Raw genomic sequence first — 26,258 nt, forward strand, 5'->3', positions numbered from 1 at the left:
GGCTAAAAAATTTTCCGGACAGAATTCCACTGCTCCAGAGGCCGAGGTTACCGAAGAAGAACAAGGTATTGTGCCCAGCGAGGTGGAGCAGTTCCTGCAAGGAAGCATTCGCTCCTTCTTAAGGCAGGCTGTTAGGGAGGAGGTTGGGAAGATCTGTCACCCTCCCCCCAGGGCCCTTAGTGATCATTCCTCTTCCCCCCCCCCACCCCCCAGCAAGCAGCGTCGGACTGCATCCGCCTGGCCCACCAAGGCGGCTCAGAAATCGACCCGAGTTCACCCTGGGGAGTCTGATCTCTGTTGGGGGGGGGAGTCATCCTCAGACAGCGAGGACGGGGCTGAAGGGGAATTCCTCTCTGAGGAAGAGGATGAGGAAACCCTCATTCCAGAACAGTCCAACAGACTCTTTAAATTAGAGGATTATCAATATCTGCTTTCCAAGACCTTGGCAGCATTAGATCTACAAGAATCCTCAAAGGGAGGGGAGGAAGATCCCAACTCTGACAAGGGATCATCCAGGCCAAAGGGAAACAGGGAGTTCTTCCCTAGAGATAGCACCCCCGAAAGGGTCTTTCCCTTCCCTGAATATTTTGAAAGGCAGCTAAGGGCAGAATGGAGGACCCCAGCAGCCTCTAAACAATACCATAGCTCTGTCAAAAAACTCTACGCTTTACCTTCTTTTACCAATGAGTTTTTGCAGATCCCCAAGGTCGACGCACCCGTGGTTGCTCTTCAGTCCTCTGGCCTACTAACAGAAGACGGGCAAGGAGCCGTCAGAGACAACCTGGATAAGAAAGCAGAGACTGCCCTTAGGAGGGCACATGAAGCCTCGGCAATGGCAATTAGGGCTGCCTCATCTGCATCCATCGTTTCCCGGGCAGCAGTGGTATGGATCAGGAAGCTCACACAACTGCTTCCGGGCAATCGCAAACGCTTAATGGAGGGTGCCAACAGAATTATGAAAGCTAGCGCCTTCACAGCGGATGCCACGTTGGATGCCCTGTCCTTTTCTTCCAGAGCCATAGCCTCCATGACAGCTGCCAGGAGACTTCTGTGGTTGAGGGCTTGGCCAGCGGACCTGCACTCAAAGTTTATACTCATGGCTTACCCATTCCAGGGGGACAAGCTCTTTGGCGAGCCCCTAGACAAGGTATTGGTGGAGACGCGCGACAAGAAGAAGGCCCTCCCTAAGACGATCAAGAGGTCGGATCAGCGCGTTTACAGCTCCCAGTCCTTTCGTTCTCACCAAGTGCTTCCCAGATTTCGACGGGACAATAAGAGATCCTCCTGGAACTCACCTAAGCCAAACCACAGAAAGACCTCCTTTGGAACCAGATCCTACAAGACGGCTCAACAAAGGGGGGACCGACAGGTTTTCGATTCCAAGGCCCCTAAATCCTGACTCGCAACGTCTTCCGGTGGGAGGGAGACTACATCATTTCCTAAGGACTTGGGAGGAGAACCTCGCGGACGCGTGGGCCATCAAAGTTGTTTCTCAAGGTTACGTAATAGAATTCAAGTCCATCCCACCAGATCGTTTCCTCAGATCTCCACTCCGAAAAGACCCAAAGAAAAAGCAGATCACATTCAAGGCCATTCAGCATCTCTTAGAAATCCAAGCGATAGAGCCAGTCAGTCATCTCGAGTCAGGATCTGGAGTCTACTCCATCTTCTTTACAGTCCCCAAAAAGAACGGAGACTGGAGGGCAATCCTGGACCTAAAATTCGTCAACCAGTTCATTCATCTGAAGCACTTCCGGATGGAGACACTGCGGTCCATATCGGAGGCTCTTCGCGAAGGGGAATTCATGACATCTATAGATCTCACCGAGGCGTATCTACACATTCCTATTCACCCCTCACACAGGCGTTTCTTGAGATTCTGCGTCGCCGGTCGCCACTTCCAATTCAGAGCCCTACCCTTCGGCCTCGCCACAGCTCCCAGGGTATTTTCCAAGATTTTGATCAATCCCATCGGGCGTCTTCGAGAGGCCGGCATCCACGTCCATCCGTATCTGGACGATATTCTATTGAGAGCAACCTCCAGGAGCCAAGCAACTCAGGACACCTGGACAACAATTCAGTGCCTACAATCATACGGTTTTCTGGTCAACCTGGACAAATGTTCCTTGAGCCCGTCTCAGTCGATACATCACCTGGGCATGATCCTAGACACCAGGAGGGGACTTATCCGGTTACCTCAAGAAAAAATACTAAAGACCAAGGACCTGGTCAAGTCCGTGATCCAGGAGCAGTCGACGTCCTTGTTGAGACTTGCGAAATTGATGGGCACGTTGGTGGCAGCATGCGAAGCAATCTATTGGGGTCGTTTCCACTCCCGGGCTCTGCTCAATTTTCTGCGCCCGCATCAACGTCATATTATGGCCAGGACAGACTGTTTGGTCAAGGTTCCATGGACGGTGAAGGAGGCCCTCAGATGGTGGACTGTAATGGCCAATCTCCGTCAAGGCAAGTCGTTCCTCAACCCTCAGAGAATTCAGCTGTTCACGGACGCCAGCCTGTCCGGCTGGGGAGCGACCCTGGACGACCGCCCAGCTCAGGGGACTTGGTGTGCGGAGGAGTCTCGGCTTCCTATCAATCTGCTGGAGGTCAGGGCGATCCGCCTGGCCTTACTCCACTTCTCCGAATTGATCCACGGCAAGCATGTCCTGATCAGGACAGACAACGTGTCCGCCAAGACATACCTGAACAAGCAGGGCGGCTCCAAGTCTTCCAGGCTGCACAAGGAGACGATGAGGATCATCTCGTGGGCAGAGACGCACTTAGCATCTATTCAGGCGGAACACATAAAGGGGACGGACAATTTGCAAGCAGACTGGCTAAGCCGTCAGACCATTCAACCAGGGGAGTGGTCACTCAATCAGGAAACGTTTCTCCTGATCACAGACAGATTCGGCCTTCCGGTAATGGACTTATTCGCGACCCACCTGAACCGGCAGACCCCTCGATTTTTGTCTCGGTTCTTTCACCCTCTAGCAGAAGGGATAGATGCCTTAACCTCACCGTGGCCAGAGGGTCTGCTGTACGCATTTCCTCCCCTCCCAGTTCTTCCAAAGTTACTGAGGAGAATTGCGGACTCGACAGCGGAAGTAATAGTGATCGCCCCATGGTGGCCCAGGAGACCTTGGTTTTCCTCCCTACAATCGCTAGCTGTTCTTCCTCACTTCCATCTCCCCATCACCCCGGGCATGCTACATCAGGGTCCGATCCTGCACCCAGACCCGGACTGGATGTGTCTGACCGCCTGGAAATTGAGAGGCACTACCTTTCCAGGTTAGGATATTCGACACAAGTAGTCAAGACAATGCTTTCTTCCAGAAAGAAATCAACGGCAAGAATATACAATACCTCCTGGAAAGCCTTTGTTCGCTGGGCCAGAAGGAAAAAGATTGACCATCTCCGACCACACCTAAATGTGATCCTAGCCTTTCTCCAAGACGGATTGGATGCAGGTTTGAAACCAGCCACGTTACGCAAGCAAGTCGCAGCCTTGTCCTCGATACTGTTCCTCCCTGACGGGCTTGGACTGGCCAAACATCCACATATTCGACGTTTCCTGCGAGGAGCCACCCTTCTGAGCCCTCCAACGGTGCACCGGTTCCCTACGTGGAGGCTCCACGTAGTTCTGTCAGCGTTGACCAAATCTCCCTTTGAGCCTTTGAGAGAGGTACCCTTGAAGTGGCTGAAATTAAAGACTCTTTTCCTAGTAGCCATTACGTCAGCGAGACGAATTTCGGAACTTGGGGCCCTCTCCATCAAGCCGGGGCTGTGCGAGTTCCATATGGACAAGGTAGTCCTACGCACGGATCCCACTTTCTTACCGAAGGCTGTCTCTTCGTTTCATAGGTCGCAGGAGCTTAACTTACCATCCTTCTGTCCCAAACCGACACATCCAAAGGAGAAGGAGTGGCACACCTTGGATGTCCGCAGGGCTCTCAAGGTCTACCTGGTCAGAACCGAACCCCTTAGGAGGTCGGACTTCTTATTTGTCAACACATGCCCGCCAAATGTAGGAAAGAAGATGTCAAACGCTACGATCAGCAGGAACATCCGCTCATGTATCGCAGAGGCTTACAAAGCTTGCAACAGAGACTTGCCTCAGGGCATCACGGCTCATTCCATTAGGAGCGCGGCAACAAATGCGGCCTTACACAACAATGCTTCAGTGGAAGAAATTTGCAGGGCTGCAACGTGGTCGAACATATCTACATTCGTTAGACATTACAAGTTAAACCTCTACTCTTCCGCCGACGCTGCCTTTGGAAGAAGAGTCTTACAACATGTGATGCAAGACGAGAACCTTGACCCACCCTCTCGAGAGTAACTGCTTTGGGAGCACCCAAGATGTCCTCCTGCCTCAGAGGGAGAACGGACCTTTGGACACTTACCGTGAAGGGTCCTTCTCCTCTGAGGACAGGAGGACATCTTGCCCTCCCTAGGTTTCTCGCTCTTGCTAACCTGTTCACCTTTTTCCTCACTGGTGTTACACAGTTCTCACTTTTTCAATGTTCTGTGTTATATTGTCCGTTTACTAAGTTCACAGTTTTTTCTATTCCCTCTTAGTAGGGTCTTCCAGTATTTAGTGTGTTGAGGCTGTTATCTTTCTTTTACTGCTGTTTGGAGTCACCCGAACTGGAAAGCAGGGTGTTCCAGGCACCAACAGGAAGAGGAAGAAAAAAGAAAATTCAACTTCCTGCCTCCCTGATTGGGCAAAAGGAAACACCCAAGATGTCCTCCTGTCCTCAGAGGAGAAGGACCCTTCACGGTAAGTGTCCAAAGGTCCGGTCCAATTCTTTCTCTCTGGGTGAAAATGTTGGTCTGTGTGCTCCACTTCTATATTCTTCTTTCTTTTTGCATGCAGTTTTATCTAATGGTTGATGGAAGGTTATGCTTAAGTGAAAGAAGTAATTGTCGCGCTTGGCTGCAATATGGCCTAGGTGCCATTGAATCAAACAACAAACCTTTCTGTTGCTTGTCTGTGATATCGTTTGATTCTCTTATAGTAATATGGTATAATGTATTAATTAATGTTTAAAGGATACAACATGGCTACATTAAGCTATGATAAGAATTAGAAACTTGAATGATTGTTTTACTTTTTGTTGTTGTTGTTGCCTATAGGTCCCTTAACATGGACTTTGAGAATCAAGACAAAGAAAAAGACAGCAGCAGCTCAGCTGGGCCTTTCAATGGCAACAGCACAAATAACAGTAAGAGTCTAAAAGTAACATTTGATTAGTAAAGAGGGATACAGTACTTGAGCTCACCTCTCTTGCAGCGCCTGCTCCTCTATAACATTAAACTAACATGTTATGTAAAAAATCCCATTGAAATGTAGTTGTGAACCAGCTTCTCTTGTACTACAGCCAGGTTATATTCTTTGCTGCAAATTCTGGTAATTCCTTTTGTCTTATGTTTAAAAAAGTTGTTGTGAAATTAAACAGAGTAGTGTATATAAAAATGATTTAACATTAATGACCATAAATCATAGGTGAAATTCTCTAGAGAAGTGATTCTGTCATTGGTGCCTGCAGCCTGAAGTTTGTTTGAAACTAGCTTAAGAAGCAACTCTAAACAGGTATAAACATTTACTTAACTTTGTAGCCAACCCTCCAGACATGGGGTGGATGACAGTAGGTATGTAAAAAGATACTTCTTTTTTTTAAAAAAAACCCTCCTTAACAAATAAAAATTTAAAAAAACAAGCTAAACAAAAGCATTTTTCAATTCGGGTGAAAGATTGCTCAGATTGCTATTAAGGAAAGAAGAATCTTAAAGTAAGGACCAAACTAAAGTTAGAGTCCATTGATCAGATCTCCTAATTATATTTTTTTGTGGGGGAAGCTCTAAAAAGCAACTGTGTGGTTATTGGACAGCTGTGACACTGTGCAAAGGAGGGGGTTAATACTTTTTCACCCATGCTGTGTTGAAACCACCACCTCAGTCAGGTGGTTAGGAACAGATGACAGGCAAAGGTCGGTTGCTTGTCATTTTCCCCTAGTGGGGCTGCATGCAGGTGATTGGTGACTTTGATCAGGGAGAGCAGTGTTTGGGGGTGATGGAGTTAACCCCTCCCTTGCCTCACCTTACTCTGAATCTATTCTATTTCTTCTGCTTTTTAGGAGATCTGATCTCCAATGGTGTTTGGTTTTACGTTTCAGTTGTTAGAGGACACCAAGAAACAATGTGACTGTGTGTCACAATATGCCTAGCCCCAAGTGTGTTCTTTTGTTTACATTTTGTAGGTATCCAGACTATTGATTCAACACAGGCGCTGTTCCTTCCAATTGGTGCATCTGTATCCCTCCTAGTAATGTTCTTCTTCTTCGACTCAGTTCAAGTTGTCTTTACCATATGTACAGCAGGTAACTATCTTCTCTTAACACTTATCAGTCTTGCATAAGAATTAGGATTGTTATTGTAAATTGAGCTGCAAATCCTAATTTTTTGTCTGTAATGCTCCTCTAGTAATATCAATAAAGTTGATCAGAAGGCAAACACTCATCAGGAATTTTAAATAAAAAGTCTAGAACAAACTTAAATATTCCTTAAGGTAAATGACAACATTGTGGCCATGGAGAAACCCAACCTTTGTTCTGTCATGCAGCTAAAATAATGTGGCTATTTAATTTGTTAAGAGAGTGAGATTCCTGCCTTTTAGAGATGCAAGTAAAATTTCCATTAAACCCTATTTATAAGTAAAAAATGGGAAAACTGTTATACTAATGATTTCTTGATGCTCTGTTACACCCATGGAATGAATACTGCAGTAAATGTTAACCAGTTGTGTAATGATTTTAAGTAAATGCGTGTATGTGTCTTTAAATGCTTGGTGTGGTATAGAGGAAGAGTGGGGTGAAAGAGAGGGATGAGTGAGTGATATGATTGGTTGATGACGCAGAGTGAATGCAGTTTTAGACTGAGAGTGGAGAAAAAAGATTCAGTCAGGGCAAGAGAGGCAAGCTGTGTGCAGCCTGAGCTTGTGTATGTTGTTTGAGAGAAAATTAACCTGTGTGGTAGCCTGAACTGTGTGATTGTGAAAGAACATTCAGTCAGGAAAAGCAGGCAAACTGTGTGTGCACCTGAGAAAAGGTCTTACTTGTAATTGAGAGAGAAATTAATATCAAAAACAGGCAATATGTGTGTGAAGCTTGAGAGAAGATCTGTGTGACTGGGTTTGAGTAAAGTAACTTTAAGAATTGAGAACTACTCTTTTGAAACCATAAAGTTTTAGAAATAATATGAAACTGACACGCTTCTTATAAAAATAAAAGTTTACTTTGTTTTTTCAATATCCCAGAGTATCTGTCATTCCTATATCCCATTCCTTTCCTCAGGGCCACATAGTACCACAAAAAGCCTGTCCCTTGGGCACGTTACTAAAAGGAGAAATTTAAGTTATTCTGGAATTTAATTCCTGGTGGCAGCAATCTACCAAGAGGGGGGAAGGATAAAAGGTTTAAAGACCAAATCTACCCAAGTGAAAGAAAGGGGTTGTAACAAGTTGTTTAGCAGCTTTCAGAATAAATATAATCTATGCTGTCATAAGGAGTTGTTGGCTAGTAATGAAATTATTCCATTTAAAGAAATATGGACAACCCCTCCCCCCAACAACAAATCTGTCTCAGAATTTACTTCAAATGTTTCTGACCATTTCAAGAGAGAAGTAGTAGACTTCTAAGGGACAAAAGTGGGTGTGAAACTTTTGTTTTCTAGTTGTAAAAGAACAAAATGGATACCTTCAGGATTCTGTTATCAACTGATTGTCATCAGGCTGAAGCATATGTTTAAAAGTGGCAGCAAGAATTCTGACATCTTTAATCTCTCAAAACTCTTCATGTGTCTTTTATGAACTCATGAAGGCAACTTGTTGGTAAAGTGAGAACTTTAGGGAATACCCTCTTTGTCAGCCATCAGTCTGAGGAAGGGTAACTCATTCAGGAGGTGGTAGCATGCACTGCACTGTTTGAGGATACAGGTGTTGGATGTCACGTTCAGTATTCCTTTGCATTAAAGCCCTCTATGCAAACAGAAATCTAGAGCAGCAGGGAGAAAGATTCTATCCCCTCTCTTTGATTGCTGTGTTGTTTTTTTATTTGTAAAGAGTTTAACATAAGGGAACGTTCCAACGTGGGAGCCTCAACCTGTGGTCTGAATTAACTCTGAATTCTACAACATTGTTCCCACATTCTCTTGCACATATGAACCAGGCCTAGAGGAAGACTGGAAAGAAGCAGTCATTTCTAGTGTTGACTGTAACCAGCGCCCACCTGCAGAAACCTGTGCAAGACAGGTTGTAAAAATGACCCCCATTTAGGGAGATCAGAAATGTGTGTCATTTTTTTAAAAATAGTAATACTGTTAAATTAACTATTTAGGGTACTTTACAATGTACCCTCTATGGTTGTATAGAGATTCTATGCAATTGTTAATTAGTATTTTTGTGCTTACAACAAATTAAGATGTACTTTTATTTATGAAGTATTTAATGGAAAAGATTGATTTGTCAGTGATTTTTTTTCTTGATAAACACAGTAACACTTACTTCTGAGTAAACTTCAAAGTGTTGGACTGTAAGATTTCTTTAATTGGATGTTGTCCATAATAATGCACATATATGTATGCATACCTGTGTGATGTGTTTTATACTCTTGGTATTATTTTAGGATTGGATTTATTGAAGGGAGATCTGGTGACTTCTTTATAAGAAACTGATTTTAATGAAGTCCAGGTTTACTTCTCCAGTTAATGTTGAAGTTTGCAATATTTTGCGTAGACTGGCATTTCTCAGCAAACTGGAGGATTCAAGTTTCAGAGTCTACAGTAAAATTTTAGTTCAGGTTGACCCTCCTAACATAGGCAGTCTTCCCAGGGCAGGGACAGATAACTCTGGCAATGAACATAGTCTTCCAGGATGCTTTCCAGCACAAACCGCATTTAAATGAATAGGAGCCACACTGGAGCACAGCCGATTGCACTCAATGTGTTGGTGTGGTTAGTCTTCTATCGTGAAAAATATTTGCAAGCATTAAGACTATATGCTTGGAAATCCATCTCGCTGCAGCTCTGAGTACTGTATTTTTGGCTCTGTTGCAAGAATTTGGCATTTCGAACTGCTTCATAGCTAGACTTAAATGTTGTGAGGTATTTGGTCTTCAACCGCTGTGTATTTTTTATTTGATCTGTTATTATAATTTACTGATGACAATTCATGTGAGCTATAGATGTTCTTCAGCAAAGCACAAAAAGTGAAAGCTTTTAATATTTTAATTTTCTCTGGTGTACTTGCAATGCTGAAAATGGATCTGTACTAATGCTTTTCTTTCCCCTTCTCTAGTCCTTGCAACAATAGCCTTCGCTTTCCTTCTGCTCCCAATGTGCCAGTATTTAACACGACCTTGTTCACCTCAAAACAAGTAAGGAATTCCTTTTCTTCTGTGTACTGCAAAGACTGTCTTGTTTCGAAAAGCCAGGGCTGTGGTGTTTGTACAGCTTTTTGCTCGGACAACAAGTTCAGACAGAGGAAGCAGAAGTGAGTCAGGCTGTTGCTTTCTGTGCTTCTGTCTACTATGCAAAGTAGAACCTGCTTACATCAGAGAGCTGTACCTACAGCTGGCAGCGAAGGCGCTCTTAAGGCATTCTAGTTATCTGTAGAGTCTAAGCACTCTGGCTGATCAATGGGGGGCACAATCTGCTCTCTGGCACAAACACCACTGAAGTGAACAGGAAGTGTACAAGGTATACTCGTGCTCTTGTCCAGATCCTCTTTGCTTCAGGAATATTGCTGAGAAGAACTTCCCAGAAGATGTTGCTGTGTGGATTATCTGTTTCCCATTGTATTGTCGATGATGTGTAGAAGCCACTGCTTGGGACAGCTGCTTTCCCTTGTCTCGTGATAGGCAGTCCACTGAGATCCATGACTCCTGCCATGCATAGTACAGCAAAAGAACAGGGGAAAGCGTAGCTTCATTTGTTTTAATTGTGTTTCTTGGTTCTGTAACATTAGAACTGTGTGACTTTAACAAAGTCAGACACAAGTTTTGTCCTATTATCTGTCTTGGCCTGGGGAACATATTACAATGCCAGAAGGCACAATGGAGATTCTTCTGTAAACATGTTTGGGCATCCTTTTAGTTAAAATTCCATTGTGTGGTAGAGAGGGAGCTTGAAGAGTTGAGCGTAGGTCATTAGCTGTTTCAAATATTCAGGAATTTCCAGTACTGCAGCAAGCATGGAAACATTGCTGAACTTGTATGACAGCTGCACTGTAGTGCTGCACTCTGAAATAAGTTGTCCTCATGGGCAGAATGCCATATTGTAAAATTACCTTGCAAGTTGGCACAAGTGGCTGGAGCCCTTCTTAACAGAAAGCTCAGGGACAGTCAAACTAAACCCTTTCCCCTCTAACTTTAGAATCTTGGCAGATCAGTAAGAATTTAGAAGAATCTTGAGCTTTGGTATTTTTCCAATGACAAAGGTCTTATCCCTTCTGCATTATGTGCTCTAAAATTTTTGAATCTTTACTGAATAAATTTGGGAGATTCTGCATCTCCTCCCTGCCTTCATTTAATAGAGTGCTTTAAATCTTCCAGCTAACATCATGTGATTTTCCCCCCCCCCCAGGATTTCCTTTGGCTGCTGTGGACGTTTCACTGCTGCTGAGCTGCTCTCCTTCTCTCTCTCTGTTATGCTTGTCCTTATCTGGGTCTTAACTGGTCATTGGCTCCTCATGGATGGTAAGTAGCAGATATGTGACTTGTGGTTTTTGGTCATACATTTGACCAGGATATAATGGGTTGATAAAGCTGTGCAAAATTGACTCTGCATTTCCTGTACCGGAGTGTATTGCATGAAGTGGTAATTTCTAAATTGAAAGGAATGTCCAAAAGTGCTGCAAGAAAAATGTATGAATGAAAAAGCCTTCCGTGTGCCCAAAGAATACATCCCTAGTCACCTTGAGCTGGTCCCTGGAGAGGCAGTATATACATTTTCTAAATAAATAAAATCCCTTTGAGAGGCTCACTGTTGTATCTTTATACGAGTCACCAGTCTGGCCCATCCCTCTATTGGAGGCGCTTCTGCTGCATCTCTGCTCAGGTTGGGCTTGGATCATCTGCTTCTGATGAATCCTGGAGCAGCATGATCTACCCTTAAAAGTCTGTGACTGCTGTGTGTTTGCATCCTTCCAATCAGGAGGCAGGTTCAGATAGAGACTCATACTCGAGGTGGACTTGTAGCATATAAACTAAATATTTGCACTAAAGGCCAGTTTGTATGTTACAGTGTGACAAACTGAGACCCTGCTCCCTCTAGGAAAAAGGGTACACCCTAAGGTTTGAAGTCCAATATGACTGCATGTTCTGTGGTGAAGCTATTTCTACATGCTGGTTGGGGTAGTGGTCTTGGGGCCAGATAAACTCTTGTGTGGATTTCAAGTGTATCCAGTACACACATCCTCTCCCCCTCTGCCCCTAGTGGGGTTGTTAGTCTTTGTAGGAAATGGAAAGATGTGAAAGTTTTAAGAGCTTATACATAGCTTCTGGCTGTTCACCAGAAGCAAGGGTACTACTCTGCCTAGTTTCTGAGCAGGGAAATTTTAGTACTGCTTTTCTCTTCCCACCAGCTCAGCAAGGATTGAGGCACAGATTTGGTGACTTGACTGTGTAGGAGAGTTTATTCTTCAGGGTGGCATGCTGCTTTAGCTGCTAGTGGGAGTGGGGGGCTAGTGGATGTTAAACAGTTATGGCAGGTATATGCCAACTGGCTGATCTATTAAGGCTAAGCTGGGGGTGGGGATCCAAGCAAGAAAAGGAGTGGGAAAATAAATGGTATCTTTTCATTAGTTCATGCTTTTCTGGTCTGACCAGTGGTGCTCAGCTGCCGCATAAATATCTAGCAACACACAATTCATGTAAAAATATTTGATTGTGCATTGTTAATATCCAGAATAATAACAACAACAACAGTAACAATAATAACAACAACATTCGATTTATATACCACCCTTCAGGACAACTTAATGCCCACTCAGAGCAGTGTACAAAGTATGCCATTATTATCCCCACAGCAAAACACCCTGTGAGGTGGGTGGAGCTGAGAGAGCTCCTAGAAGCTATGACTGACCCAAGGTCACCCAGCTGGCTTCAAGTGGAGGAGTGGGGAATCAAACCCAGTTCTCCAGATAAGAGTCCCGTGATCTTAATCACTTCACCAAACTGATACAAGATGATTGTATCAGTATATAGCTATTCAGTATATCAAGTCTCACTGTACACTATCTGAGCAGATTATAGAGCCCTTGTCAACAGCAGGGTTTTTTTTTTTACAGCAACACTTCCACAATGAAGTCACTGGTGATGGGGCCTGACTCCCATCTCCAAAGCGGTTGAGCAAATCCTCTTAGCATTGATACTACTCTCACCATATTACTCCTTTATTTCTGAGTAGATAAGGAGCTAGACAGTAACCTTCAGGGGGCTAGATTTGGCCAGGCATCTCCAGCTGCTAACCCTTTTAAATAGATGACCATGTTGTATTCTGAACATCTTACAGTGTTTGCAGTGTCACTTCTGATTCAGTCCCCCTCTGCAGGGGAAGGGGATGGAAGCTGACATTGACTGGTATCAAGGCAAATATTTCAGATGAAAATATTATCCCTGCTTTGGCTTTTACTGTAAGGTTTCTGGTTGCTCTTTCTGCTGAGCTGCTCTGTTGAAATACATGGGGAGTATGTTGGTTGCATAGATTGCAGTGCAATGCTTTGGGGAAAAAACATGCATTTCTTGAGAACGAGAACATTGTCATGAGGACTTTTACCAAGAAGGAGAATGATGTTTGAAACTCATTTTGAAGTGCTGAGGCTGCCTGCTTGTTTGCAGAAATCGTTTATGGCAATTAATGGTTTATCACCACCACCACCACCACCACTCCTTTTTAAAAAATTTTTTTGCTGCTTGGTGTCTTAAGGGAAATTTGTGTGATTTTATGAAATGAAGTATTAATCTCCAGAAAAATAAGTTAATTTTACCAGGATGGTGGCAAAACTGAATCTGCTCTTAAGATAAATAGGTCTGAGCTAATATTAGCATAGATTTTGAGTTAAAGCTCTTGAAAGGACAAAATTTTCTTGTCTGTTTGCTGTTCTGCTTCATTGAAAGGCAATGAAGTTTGAGTAGTGAGTGGCTAAGACCACACCCCTTTTTCTGGAGCTTCTGCATCAGGTGATTTGGCCTTCACTAGATACACCAACAGTTAAATATTTTACTTGCCAGTTCTGTTTTGTTTAAGCTTTGAGTAATTCTTTTCTTATCTCACAAGAAAAGTTGATTTAGCTCATCATGTTTGAATGAAAACTGACTGACGCTCACAGCTGCTTTTGTAATACACAATTGAGTACTCTTTCTACACCAGTGTGTTGAAAGAGAGCAAAGAGTTGGAACAAAACAACTCACTATCTCCCAAGAAGGAGGAGGTAGAGAACTCAAGTATCCTGGCTTATTGCCATGCATCCCTGGCTGCTTGACTTAGTACCACTTTGATCTAAGTGGATGAATGTGTATGGAAAAACTGTATACTTTCTATCTTGGGAATTTCACAGTCTACTCTGTTGTGTGTATAATGAAGCTGACACACTGAGTGATTTTCCTAAGCTTTGTATTTGTGTTGAAAGTTTTGTATACAACCAAATGCTAGTAGTAGGAATACCATTTCTTATACAGAGCTTTAGTGTATTCATATTATTTCATATGTAATCATTACGACGACCATCCTATAAGTTAGGTGATCTTTACTACAGTCACATTGCAGGCTTGAGGGCAGACAGAATTTGAGCGATACTGGCATATTTAAGGCCAAGAGGTGATTTGAACCAGGATATCTATCTGTTGTGTTTTTGTTTGCAGTGTCACTGCTGATTCAGAGTCTCATCTACTCTTCAGTCTCTGCTCTTGATTGATTCTTTGTGTTACTTTTTCGTGATTTCTGTCAGGATGAAAGGATGAGAAGGAAGTGAATTTCTGCTTCCTACCCCAAAAGTTTAATTTAGGGATAAGGCAGCTTATCATTCCCAGTTGTGAAGAACTGGCAGTTCTCCCTCTGAGGCGGAGGACATCTTGGGTGATTCCCACCATCCAATCAGGGAGGCAGGAACTAACTTTCTTCCTCTTCCTGTCTAGCCTGTGGGACCACCCTCTCTTCAGTTCTGTTCCTGCCTCCAGGGAGAGCAGTTCTGCAGCAGACTAGCTCTGCTGCCTTTTTTTCTCTTTATCTCTTATTTATCTTTCTTCTTCCTCAAATCATTCTTTACCTTACTCCTTACTTACTTCATTACCTTACTCTCCTCCCATTTCCTCTTCTTTTACTCCTCTTGCCAAAGAATGAAAAGAAGAGGACGAGATGGTCTCTAGAGAGTCATCGGACTCTGAGGAAAGCTTCATGGAGAAGAATTTGGGCTGTTCCCACGGAGAGCCATCCTTCCGGTGGCGGGAACAGGCCCAGCCAGCACCAGCATGCCTCTGAGGCTGTATGGGTTCCCTGGCAAGGAGAATACGGGCTGTTCCCATGGAGTGCCGTCCTACCGATGGCGGGAACAGGCCCAGCCGGCACCAACACGCCTCTGAGGCTGTATGTGTTCCCCGGCAAGGAAATGGCCTTGGAAGAGACGCAGGCCTCTCAACAGCCCCCTCTTCCACAGAGGGAGCTTGTTCAAACAGCGTGCCTCAGCCAGCCAGCTGAGAACAGCGCCACCTGGTGGAGCTCAATTTTGGCGGGAAACAATGCAACACACTTGCCAATCTCCTGGCAGGAGAACATGGCTGAAACATAATCCAGACACCCAGAGCTCCAGCCGACAAGCCCAGGAGGGCCACGTAAGTGTTCCCCTGAGCGTGTTATATCTCCAGAATTCCTGTCAGCAATTAGACTGACTGTGAGGGAGGAAATCCTGTTACTTTACCAGTCAGAAGCACCTTGGCCCTATAAAGATTCCAGGAATCTCCTCAGCCCTGGCTCCATGTGAATGTGCCCATGCCAATCTCCTGGCTGGAGATTTTACAGCAGGCCTTTCCCCTTTGGATTTAGCCCTGCTTTTACAACAGGATCTAGCCCTGCCTTTCCCTGTCAGATGGGTAATGTATAAAGGGCGCAATTTTGCCGGTGTCTTTGAACCTTTTAACTCTTAAGACTAACCAGGAGAGAGGAAATAGTGGTGTGGTGTCTACCTCCTCCCTCCATGAGTAAGGCTGTAGCTCTGTGGAAGAGCTTCTGCTTTGTATGCAAAAGATCCAGGTTTGTTCCCCATTAACTCCAGTTTAAGAGTTTAGGTAGATGAGGAGAAAAACCTCTTTCTGAGACCCTGGTGACCTGCTGCCAGTCTGAGGAGATAACACTGACCGATGGTCTGAGTCAGAATAAGGCAGTTTGCAACGTTTATCAGTCAGGGATCCCCACGGAGCAGGGGGATCGCCCTCAGATAGAGTTTGTAATGACAGGGAGAAGGATGAATTCCTTCAGATGTGGCAAAGAAAGAAATATCCCTACCAGAGCAGTCAGTCCAGCTGTCAGAATCTGAGGTCTACCAGAATTTACACCTAAGACATTCTCAGCCTTAGAGCTGTAAAAATTAGCCTTGGGGGAGTAGGACCCTTAGACTGGGAATACCAAATCCAGCCCAGGGAAACGAGTCACTTCCTCGTGAAGGTTCCTCAGAAAAGGTCCTCCCATTTCCAGAATATTTGTGGAGAAGGTTCAAGGCTGAGTGTTCTACACCATAAGCCAATTAATAATCCTCAAACTTGGTCCCCCCAAAAAACTGTACTTACTACCTTTCTTTGCTATGAGTTGTTGCAGGTACCTGCGATGGAACCTCCAGTGGCTACTCTTCAGTCATCTGGGCTCTGGTCAGAAGATGGGTAAGGATCAGTCAGAGACCACTTAGACAAGAAGAGAGAGGCCATGCTAACAAGAGCTCACGAGGCCATGACCATGGCTATTAAGGCTACAGCTATTGTCTCTATTGCCTCAAGAGTGTCAGAAGTATGGATCTGGAAACTGATCCAACTCCTCCTGTACAACAATAGCTGCCCCCATTGAAGGGGCAAACAGAAATGTAAGGGTCAATACCTTCAAGGCAGACATCATCCTGGATACATTTACCTTTTTCTTCTAGGATTATGGTCTTGACAGCAGTGACAAGCTGGCACACTTGAGTAAGAGCATGGCCAGCAGATTCACACTCTAAAAATATCATCCTGGCTTACCTCTTTCAGAGAGACAAGCTATTTGGGGGTGCCCTGGGAAAGATCTAGATTGAGACCTAGGACAGAAGAATGTGTTGCCAAAAACATTCAAACAATCTGAGAGGAGATCCATTGGACCTCAGCCTTTTATTCATAACACGCACTACTAAGGTCCAGACAAGATTCCAAATGGCCATCCTGAGGTTAATCTAGGCAACCCTTTAATAAGGGGGGTCTTTTTAAGACCACACTTGTAGTATAGCAGTTAAATAACTGAACAGTGATGCAGTCCTCTGCAGGTTTACTTCTCACTGCTGCCATGAACTTTCCATATGGTCTTGGATAAACCAGTCCTCTCAGTCCCAGCTCTCCAGCTGTATTGTGGGGATAATGCTTACCTTTTCCCAAGATCAAACAGACAGTTCTCCACACGGGGAAAGAGATCAACCTTAATACCCAGATCTCTAAGACAGAACTTGCTAGCTGTCCCGTGAGAGGCCAACTACTCTTTACCATCAAGCTTAGGTTGACAAGCAGGCAGGCCTTACACATAGTCTCACAAGGCTATTCCATACAATTTGAAAGCTGCCCTCCAGAAAGGGGTCTACTCAATCTTCTTCTCAGTCCCTAAAAAGAATAGGGACTGGAGGGTGTTATTAGACCTCAAGTTTTTTGAACAAGTTTATCAAATTATATCACTTCTGAGCAGAGACTCTGGGCTCAGTCGCAGTGACTAATCAATCAGAAGAACACATGACATCTACAGATCTCACAGAGACATACCTCCATGTACCAATTCTGACGGCCCATCAAAATTATCTAAGATTTTATGTTTAAAAAAAAAAAAAAAAATTAAAAATAAAAATTGGCAGTTCTGAGCCATCCTGTTTTGGCCTGTCCGTCACACCAAGAGTATTTACAAAATTCATGATCAACCTCATCATATGTTTCAGAGACAGGGGGTATTCATGTTTCACTTGTACCCAGATGATCTCCTGATCGGTTCAAGAGAAAATCTCACCACAACACTCAATTCACCATTCAGTCCCTACAAGCTTGAACACCTGGGTTAGATCACAGTCACCAAAAGGGTTTTTTCTATCCCTCACCAAAGAAAAGGTCAGGAAGACCAAACTGCTGACTGAGACTGTCATCAGAGTGCATAATCACTTCTCACAACACTACTGAAACTGATGGGTTTGCTAGTTGCTACCTACAATGCAATACCTTTGGGGTCGTCTATAGGCAAGACCACTTCAGACCTTTCTTAGATCTCATTAACAACAGATCATGGAGAAGACAGATCTTCCCATTCAGATACCACTTCAGATCAAAACCCGTCTGAGCTAAGGTCACCAACCCAATACAAAGCAAAAGATTCATGATCCCTCGAGAACAACAAATATTTACAGATGTAAGAATCAGGTTAGGCATGTCTCCCTATCAATGACGTAGGAAGGGGAGCAATTTGTCTGGCCCTGCTCCAGTTCAGAGCTCTGTATGGACGAGGTTGCAGACAAAATATATATAAACAAGCAGGGGGGATTCAAGACCTTGAAGTGACACAGGTGGCAGCAAGGATACTTACCTGGGAGGATGGTCATCTAGCTTCAATCAGAACTGTACACATCAAAGGCATATCCAATGCCCGGGCAGACTGGCTGAGGGGACAACGGGAATAGTCCCTTAAGAAACATCTCATAACATTGCACTTCACAACACCTCATGAACCTGTGTGCGCCCCAACACAGCCATCAACTACCGGGGTACATGACAAGATTTGTTCTACTCACAAGCAGCTGCCCTGACATTGCAGTGGCCATTAGGCCTCCTCTATGTATTACTACCCTTACTAGTAACAGACCATGCCTTTCCACCCTCCAACAGATGGTGATATTTCCACCTTTTACCCTACTGACCTCTTTGGTCAAGTTACAGCAGGGACCAATTTGGCTCCCTCATTTAGACTTACTCTGCTTAACCGTGTGGAAATAGAAAGGAACACCTTCCTAAGATGGGGATATTTCTGAGAGGTGGCCAACATTCTCCTAGCATTCAGAAAACAGTTTATGCTCAGAATTTACAACTCTTATTGGGAAGCCCTCACTCAGTAGACATTTTACACAGCCCTGACCAAGCATCCATTTGAACCAGTCAAGGATGTTCCCCTGAGAAGGCTGAGAATGAAGACTATTTTCCTTATTATGTTCGCGTCTGCCAGAAGATTTAGTCAGACCTGAACTCTGTATCTTTCCCAATGGTAAGGTGATGCCTCGTGCTGTCTTCCAAAACCGTATTCCAAACTGCATAGTTTGCAAGAAATAAGGCTACCATATTTATACCTGTACCCTAAATAGACGAGGGAGAGGCTCTGACACAACCTAGATGTCAGAAGGAGGATTAAGGCCTCTGCTCCGAATAGTGCAAATTAGAAAGTCAGTCTTACTGTTCTTAAATATATCTCATCTCAGTTTAGGGAAGAAAATGTCTTCAGCAGCAGTAGGTGCCAATAGCAAAACATACACTATCGAAACTCCTAAAAACTCTTTTCGCAGAGGTTCCTTGTGGAATACCAGCTCACTCTTTGAGCAATGCTACTACCAGTGCAGCGTTACACAGGAACACTTTTGTAGAAGAAGGCTGCAAGTTTGTCAGTCTTGACCTTATTAAGATGCTACAAATCGAATCTATATGATTCAGCGGACACCGACTATAGTGGAAAAGTACTGCAGTGCATGATCATGGACGAAGACCACATCCCACCCAGAAACTGGAAACTGCTTTGGGAGCACCCAAGATGTCCTCCGCCTCAGAGGGAGAACGGACCTTTGGACACTTACCGTGAAGGGTCCTTCTCCTCTGAGGAAAGGAGGACATCTTGCCCTCCCCGGGTCTCCGTCCTTCTCTACCCTGCTGCCTCATTCTTATACCTCCTCCGGGTTATGCTTTATTTACAGTACATGTTAATGCAACAGGTGTTTTTTCTCTCAGTATTAACAGTTGCTGATTGATAAATTCAATGTTACTGCTTTGTGGAGTCACCTGAACTGAAGAGAGGGTGGTCCCACAGGCTAGACAGGAAGAGGAAGAAAGTTAGTTCCTGCCTCCCTGATTGGATGGTGGGAATCACCCAAGATGTCCTCCTTTCCTCAGAGGAGAAGGACCCTTCACGGTAAGTGTCCAAAGGTCCGTTTTGGAATGCTGTCCATCTTCAAGGCCCCTCAAGCTTCCCTTATATCACTGTCAGAATTACTTGTCTCGTCTTATCGAAATGCTGTCAGAGATCCCAGTGTTGTCTGTGCTCCATACAGCTGCAATTTTGTTGAGTGTGATTTTCTCTGCTGTTGAATTGGGCATCTTGACAATGTCACCTTTCAAGTACTGCAAAAGCCCTCAAGGTTCAGAGAGAAACCAATCCATAGCTCTCCTGTGCTTGATTCTTGCCAAAAAAAGGTCTAGAACTTAACACAGATAAGTTGATTGAACAGAACCTCACTGCACACACACAGTTAATTTGCACAGTCTATTCTGAGTACGAAATGTCCTGATTACAGAAATTTTACTTTTTTATACCAAACACATACAGCAGCTGTATCCAAGAAGGTGTCTGCAGGAGTGATATTATTGCTGTCACTTTCATTCCCAGAAATAACACAGATATGGTACAGTAGCTGTAACCACCATTTGTTTCGTCACTAATTGCTAAATTCTTCAGTAGTGATCTAACACTTGCATTTTTATTTTGTAGCTCTGGCTATGGGCCTGTGTGTTGCTATGATTGCCTTTGTCCGGTTGCCGAGCCTCAAGGTTTCCTGTCTGTTGCTCTCAGGATTATTAATTTATGATGTCTTTTGGGTGAGTTTCCAGCTCTTTAAATATTCCTGTTACCTGATGCAAAACATTCTTCTGGCCTTGGAGCTTGGCCAGCAGAATCTTGAAATATTCTTTGGTTGTGTAATGGATCTACAAGTATACAATCCATTCTGTTGCTGTGTTTGTCATAACTTTTTAATAGACAGTTTCCCTGGTGAAGTTTCTCTATCCTTGCTTTCTGTATTATTTTCTGACTTTCCCAATTTCATCTGAGAAACCAGGTTCGGGTTGTGAAGTGTTCCTCTGTTCCAAGAAGGGGTAGGCCAGATCATGCCTTAAAGGTACCATTTCAGTCTGCCTCAGGTGCTCACAGGCAGAGAAGCAAAGCAAGCATTGATTTCATCACTGGTATAGCCACTGCATTCTCATAGATCAAGTTTGCTGGCACTAACTTGGAGTAAAGCTGAAAATATCTGAGTAAGGATGGAGAGGCTCCTGTGCCAGGGTTTCTCTGGGAGCTGAGGAGGGAGAAAAGGGCTGTTTTAATCAGCTTATTCCCACTTGCTGCTTGCTGTTTCTCTACTTCTTTGCATGTCTAGGGATTCTTGGAGATGTCACAGGATCCATGTTTGTGCACCATCTTTCGCACATGCAGATTGATCCACTCACTCTTCAAGTATGGACCATGCTGGTTGATACTTTCTTTTGTTGGAATGTAGTTTACGTGTCTTCCCTGCTGGAATCACACTGTTGAGACTGATCAGTTCTGAGCGCTGGCAAAATGTGATAAAGCACGTAGAGCTTGCCAGTCCTATGTCATATCAGCTGATTGGGGAAATGTCATATTGCTGTCCATGCTTCCCTGACCTTTGTGTTACCTCAGTCCGTTTCTCCAGCATGTAGAAGTCATGGAGCTCCCAAGCTGGGTTATGAGGAGGAAATATCAAAAGATGTCCTCTTTTCCCAGGTCTTCTTCTCTGCCTACATCTTCAACAGCAATGTTATGGTGAAAGTAGCCACACAACCTGCTGATAACCCCCTAGATGTTTTATCCCGGAAGCTGCACCTTGGGCCAAATGTAGGTCGAGATGTCCCTCGCTTGTCACTGCCTGGCAAACTTGTCTTTCCAAGGTATGACTGTTTGTGTTTTTTTTAATTTAACCCTTTGTTGATCATTCCTTTTGGAATATCTTTGGCAAACACTCATTTTAAAAGGAGCACAAGAAGCTGCAGGGAGACAGTTAATGGATTTCTGTCTTTACTCACTTGAGATAAACTTTGGGCCCACTGATTAGCCGTGGGCCATGAGTGTTGGTATTGGGAGGAGAGGGTTGCTAGTGCCTGTGCAGTGTCCAGTGTTCTGCTCCCTATAAATATGGTTCCTTGTTCTCAGTTCTACAGGCAGCCACTTCTCCATGCTGGGAATTGGCGATATTGTGATGCCAGGCCTCCTGCTCTGCTTTGTGCTACGTTATGACAACTATAAGAAACAAGCCAACAGTGACTCCTGTGGTACACCAGGACCAGGCAACATCTCTGGTCGCATGCAAAAAGTCTCCTATTTTCACTGCACGCTTATTGGATACTTTGTAGGTAAGGGGAAGGGTCCTGGGTCTCTCTTGTCTGATCCAGACTCTGTGACTGCCATGGCAACCATGAGGTTGGCACATGAAAAAGGCCACATACTAGATTGCATTTTCTGTAAAGAGAGACCTGGATGATGCTGGTTGCCGATGCTGAGATTTGGCCATTGATGAAGGCAGATCATTATTTCCTCAAAGCACACCTGGACTTAGTTGCTGAGGACCTGGGAAATGATAAACATCCAGAGTGATGTCTAGTCTGATCAAACAGGCCATATGTGTGTGCACAAGCCTATGAAGTGGCAGTGATGGTGGCAAAGAACTCTGTTTTTTTACTTGCACCATTGCATCAGCTGAATCACATTCAGCCAAGCTGCTTTGTGTATGTTTGTGTGTGTGAGAAAGCCTTGAGCCAACAGAGGGTGAGCCATCTGCTGCTTGCTGTGATGTTTTTGCTTAATTCTTTGCTGACAAAATCTCTTGTATTTGGTCCAGCATACATAACACTTTAGACAGTGACAGTACAGGCAGTGTTGAAAGCAACAGCTTGCCACGATTTCTTGGATTAACTCAGGTTGCTCATTCTGACAGATGTTGACAAGATGCGTTAGATTGGGAAGACACCTGCATGCACATTAGATCTTTGCCCATGATGGTCGATGAAGTCCAATAATCAAAAACTGCCTCTCTAGGGATAACAAAGAATCTCCTCATGTATTAGAGGCATTTTTGAATAGTAACATGGGTCAGTTTTAGATTAGTTCTAAATTCTTTGCTGAAAGAAGTGAGGAGAGTTGTGTCACTTAGGTTTTTGCAGAAAATGTAAAACCTTTAGACTAGCATGTGTAGAGAACTTTGGGTGTTGCTGCATTATTGTGTGTGTTGTAATATTGTGTATTTTAACTTGTAAGGCCACTTTGAATGTAGGGTGAAGCTGTGTAAGATGTTTTAAATAAATAAAATGGAATTGTGTACATAACGTAATTGGATAGGATATTGATGAAAATAATGAGTTGCGCATAGAGGATTTTGAAAGAATAGGCCCCACCATTCTTCCCACCAGAAACATACTATTTATGTAAATGCCCCATAGGTGACCTGTCCAAGGTCAACTGGCTAGTAATCATTTCAGCAAGGGTCAATTAGAGGTGGTCAGGTATGAATAGTGGACAGCTGTACCTGAGTATGATAACCTGATGGTATTAATGTTGGAATCACGCCCTGAGGTGGGTGAGAAGGTTGGACACCAAATAGTTTCTAATACTAAATATGGATAACTCCCATAAAACTTTGATCAGAGCTGGCAAATGGCAAAAGAAACAGAGATTCATTATCAGAATTGAAAGTACGACACCAAGAGAGAATACTTCCTTCCTTTAGTCCATTCTGCCGTTGACATCACTTTATGAAATGTGTTCGATTTTTCAGGTATTACTGTAACTAGGTAGCTTGTGATGTGATCCTTCTAGGCTTCTCTATGTTGTACCAAGTCCTGGTTTGGTATTCTCTGTGAACCATGCCACAGAAATGAATGTAATAATTTAGAATGGGTACTCAGTTGTTGATATTGGAAGAACAGAACAGAAGCCTTCTTTTGGAAATAGCTTCAAAAACTTGGAATGTGGTTAAGTTGCTAGTTTTAAGCCCAGTTGATGTAGTTCAGGAACAGTAGGTCTAATCCAGTATTTAACAGATTCCTTTTTTTGTAGTAAAGTTCCCTTTGTGACTTGCAGTAATCAAAGGATTTATTTTGAAACCTTTGAAACAACCCAGACTGTGTGCTTTAGTACCCCAGTATAGACTGCAAAGAATTACTATCCAAGTTTAATAGCATTTATTTTGCCCAATCATGAATTCAAAGTTTAGTGCTTTTCTTTTTGCAAAGAAGAGCTGAAGATTGTGGGGAGCAGAGGGTAAATAGAGAAGAAGGAGCAAAGAGATTATGTGCTTCTTAGAACAGTTTAAAAAAAAACAGTGCCTCATACTCACCAAAGTTGCCCCCAAATATCTGTCTCATTTCCAGGACTATCAGGTATCACTGAAAATTTTTTCCACCATCATAAAAATATTGAACGATCTGATGACCCAGCTGTCTTGGATAAATGTAGGGAAATTGAAGCAGAGAGGTGGACCTAGATGTCAGTTTGCTCAGGCATCACGTGATCCTGGTGACTTGGCTTCTGAAATCCTCCCCCTGCTCCAGATGCCCAACATTCCAGGTGTCATCGGTTCAGGAGGCCCTTATAATTTCTCAACTTTTTTTTGTCTTGTAGGTCTTTTAACAGCAACAGTTGCTTCTCGCATTCACCGGGCAGCCCAGCCTGCACTGCTCTACTTGGTACCCTTCACCTTATTGCCACTCCTCACCATGGCCTATTTAAAGGTGAGAAGAACAGGGATGATTCCCTGACCACACTCCCAGGGAGGCAGGGCACAGGGCAGCAGTGTTTTTTTACAGAAACAAAATGAAGTTGTGCCCCAGCATTCTCTGTCACAGCAATGAGTTCTGGGTGCATCTTTATGGACTGTGTGGTACAGGCAGTTGATGTCTTGGACTGGCCCTGTAGTAGCAGCAGGGCCTTGCTTTTCATTTGTATTTAGCCATTTCCAGAGAGGGAAGACTTAATTTTTTCCCCCTAATTGTCATCCAGCTGATCTATCACAGTATTGCTGGTGGATTCTCTACTGACTGTGAACATAAATTTGCCAGCATATGGCAAAAAATTTCCTTTAAGGAGAGGCCTTCTGGTTTTGTTTCCCAGAATTGTTTGATTGGAGGTGGGGAAAGGTGCCTTTTGCCACTCTTGTTTGGAAAGCAAATTTGTTTTTCTTATTCTGGATATTTTTGCAGCAGATAGTAGTAACCTGCCCTTTGAGATTAGAAAAATGAACTTTTCTGAGAGCTCATAAATGAAGATTCTCTTTTTCTTCCTCAGGGTGATCTGCGTCGCATGTGGTCTGAACCATTCCACTCCAAGTCTAGCAGTTCACGTTTCTTGGAGGTATGATGGAACAGATGGAAAGTGACCAGAACTTCTGCCTTGGTCCTTTTTTTGGCTTGCAGCTCGATCATCTCCTGAAGATGAGCTGGTATTTGGGAGAATTATCAACTGATGGAACTTGTACAAATGGACATGCTGTGTCAAAGGAGATGAGAGCGAGGGGTCTGGAAGGCTCCCCTGTCTGTGTGGAACTGGGGACACGTCTTTGCAATGGCAGCCACTTTCATCTTCCTTTCCCCCTTCTCTTTTATGGATTTGCAGCTGACCCTCCTTGGAGAGGAGGAGACAGACTTTACAGAGAAAATGGTGCAGAATTATTAAGGAACTTGTGAACACTAAAAGGAAAATGGTCACAGAGACCGGAGTTTGTTGGAGAACCCCAAAAACTACCTTGGGACCAGTTTTCTGCCTGACTTCAGTTTCAAAAAGAACTAAGACAGAAGTTTTTCTGTCACTGTAACTTTTTTGGGGGGGATTTATATAATATTTTCTGTGGTGTGAGGTGACTTATTAAATCCACAGACATTGAGTGACTTCTTACAGTAAACAACATAAAGACTTTGTTGTAATGAGTTACATTTCCACCCAGATGTCATATTGCAGTGAACAAGGGCACGACTTTTATACCCACATGCATACGCACACAAGCACATGCATACATACACACACACACTCTCTCTCTCACACACACATACACACACGTTATAGACCTATATATATATATGAATAAATGCAAAGGAAAAACCTGCTAGGATCATGCTTTGTAGCAGACAGGGGCTTGCTGTAATTTTTAGCATGTAGAGCAGTTTACTATGGCTTTCTTGTATATGGATCTGCAAATATGCTGCTGTCTCTCCCCCTTTCCCCTCCATGAGTGAACCTTCAGTTAAAAACCAGTGTAGTATTTTGTACTGAATGTGCTCCTGGAATTTAGGGGATTATTTGATTTCAATCAATGTAGCAAACCTAGGGGAGGGGGAAAAAAGCTAAAGCCGTTTACCTCCTCTCCCCACGCCTGCCCCCCTTTTGTTTGTGGGTATTTTTACAACTTCTCCATTACCGGTTTTTAGTAGCTCCCTTCTTGACCCAATGCATGTATTATAGCAGCTGTTGTCTTTGTGCGTTCGGATCATAGTAATGTATGACTTGTAAATACATTTTTTTCTATTTTCTATTTTTTTGTATTTTTTTTGAATTTTATTTCATTAGTGTGCTGTATTTTCCCCCCTCCCCCTCCCCTTTTTTTAAAAAAAAAGAGAGAGAGAAAGAGAAAACCCTGTCCTCTGCTGTTGTGATTGGTCAAAGTTTGTGTTGACTGCTTTGTACCTGGGAGTCTGTTAAAACGTGGACTTTTTAAAAACAAACTGTCCTGGTTATGTTATTTTAACTGTGAAAGAGTAGTTGTTGTTAGGATCATCTTCTGCCTGCCAAAATGAAAGCTTCCTTTTTGCAATGTGGCCTTGAAGGCCTTTGCCTCGTAAAAAAAAATGCAGTTCCTTTAATTTCAACCTTTCACAGATTCTTGACATTAGTTTCAGAGGCCTTGTAATCCAAACAGATTGGTCAGCCCCTTAAATCTAGCACTTCTTTTCCTTGCTGTTTCTCAT

General features: G+C 43.7%; 1 protein-coding gene across 1 annotated transcript in view; it reads left to right on the forward strand.

Moving 5' to 3' along the window:
* SPPL3 (signal peptide peptidase like 3) overlaps positions 1 to 26,015 on the forward strand; it is a 69,694-nt gene extending 43,679 nt beyond the window's left edge. Inside the window, exons 3-11 of the mRNA XM_054996321.1 lie at positions 5,140 to 5,228; positions 6,264 to 6,383; positions 9,356 to 9,434; positions 10,642 to 10,754; positions 20,002 to 20,108; positions 21,034 to 21,197; positions 21,460 to 21,659; positions 23,923 to 24,032; positions 24,586 to 26,015. Of these exons, the coding sequence (XP_054852296.1) occupies positions 5,140 to 5,228; positions 6,264 to 6,383; positions 9,356 to 9,434; positions 10,642 to 10,754; positions 20,002 to 20,108; positions 21,034 to 21,197; positions 21,460 to 21,659; positions 23,923 to 24,032; positions 24,586 to 24,657 (1,054 nt within the window). The 3' untranslated portion in view covers positions 24,658 to 26,015. The remainder of the gene's footprint in view (positions 1 to 5,139; positions 5,229 to 6,263; positions 6,384 to 9,355; positions 9,435 to 10,641; positions 10,755 to 20,001; positions 20,109 to 21,033; positions 21,198 to 21,459; positions 21,660 to 23,922; positions 24,033 to 24,585) is intronic.
* The last annotated feature ends 243 nt before the right edge of the window (positions 26,016 to 26,258 follow it).

Source organism: Eublepharis macularius, chromosome 13, assembly GCF_028583425.1.
Source record: "Eublepharis macularius isolate TG4126 chromosome 13, MPM_Emac_v1.0, whole genome shotgun sequence".
Classification (NCBI taxonomy): Eukaryota; Metazoa; Chordata; class Lepidosauria; order Squamata; family Eublepharidae; genus Eublepharis; species Eublepharis macularius.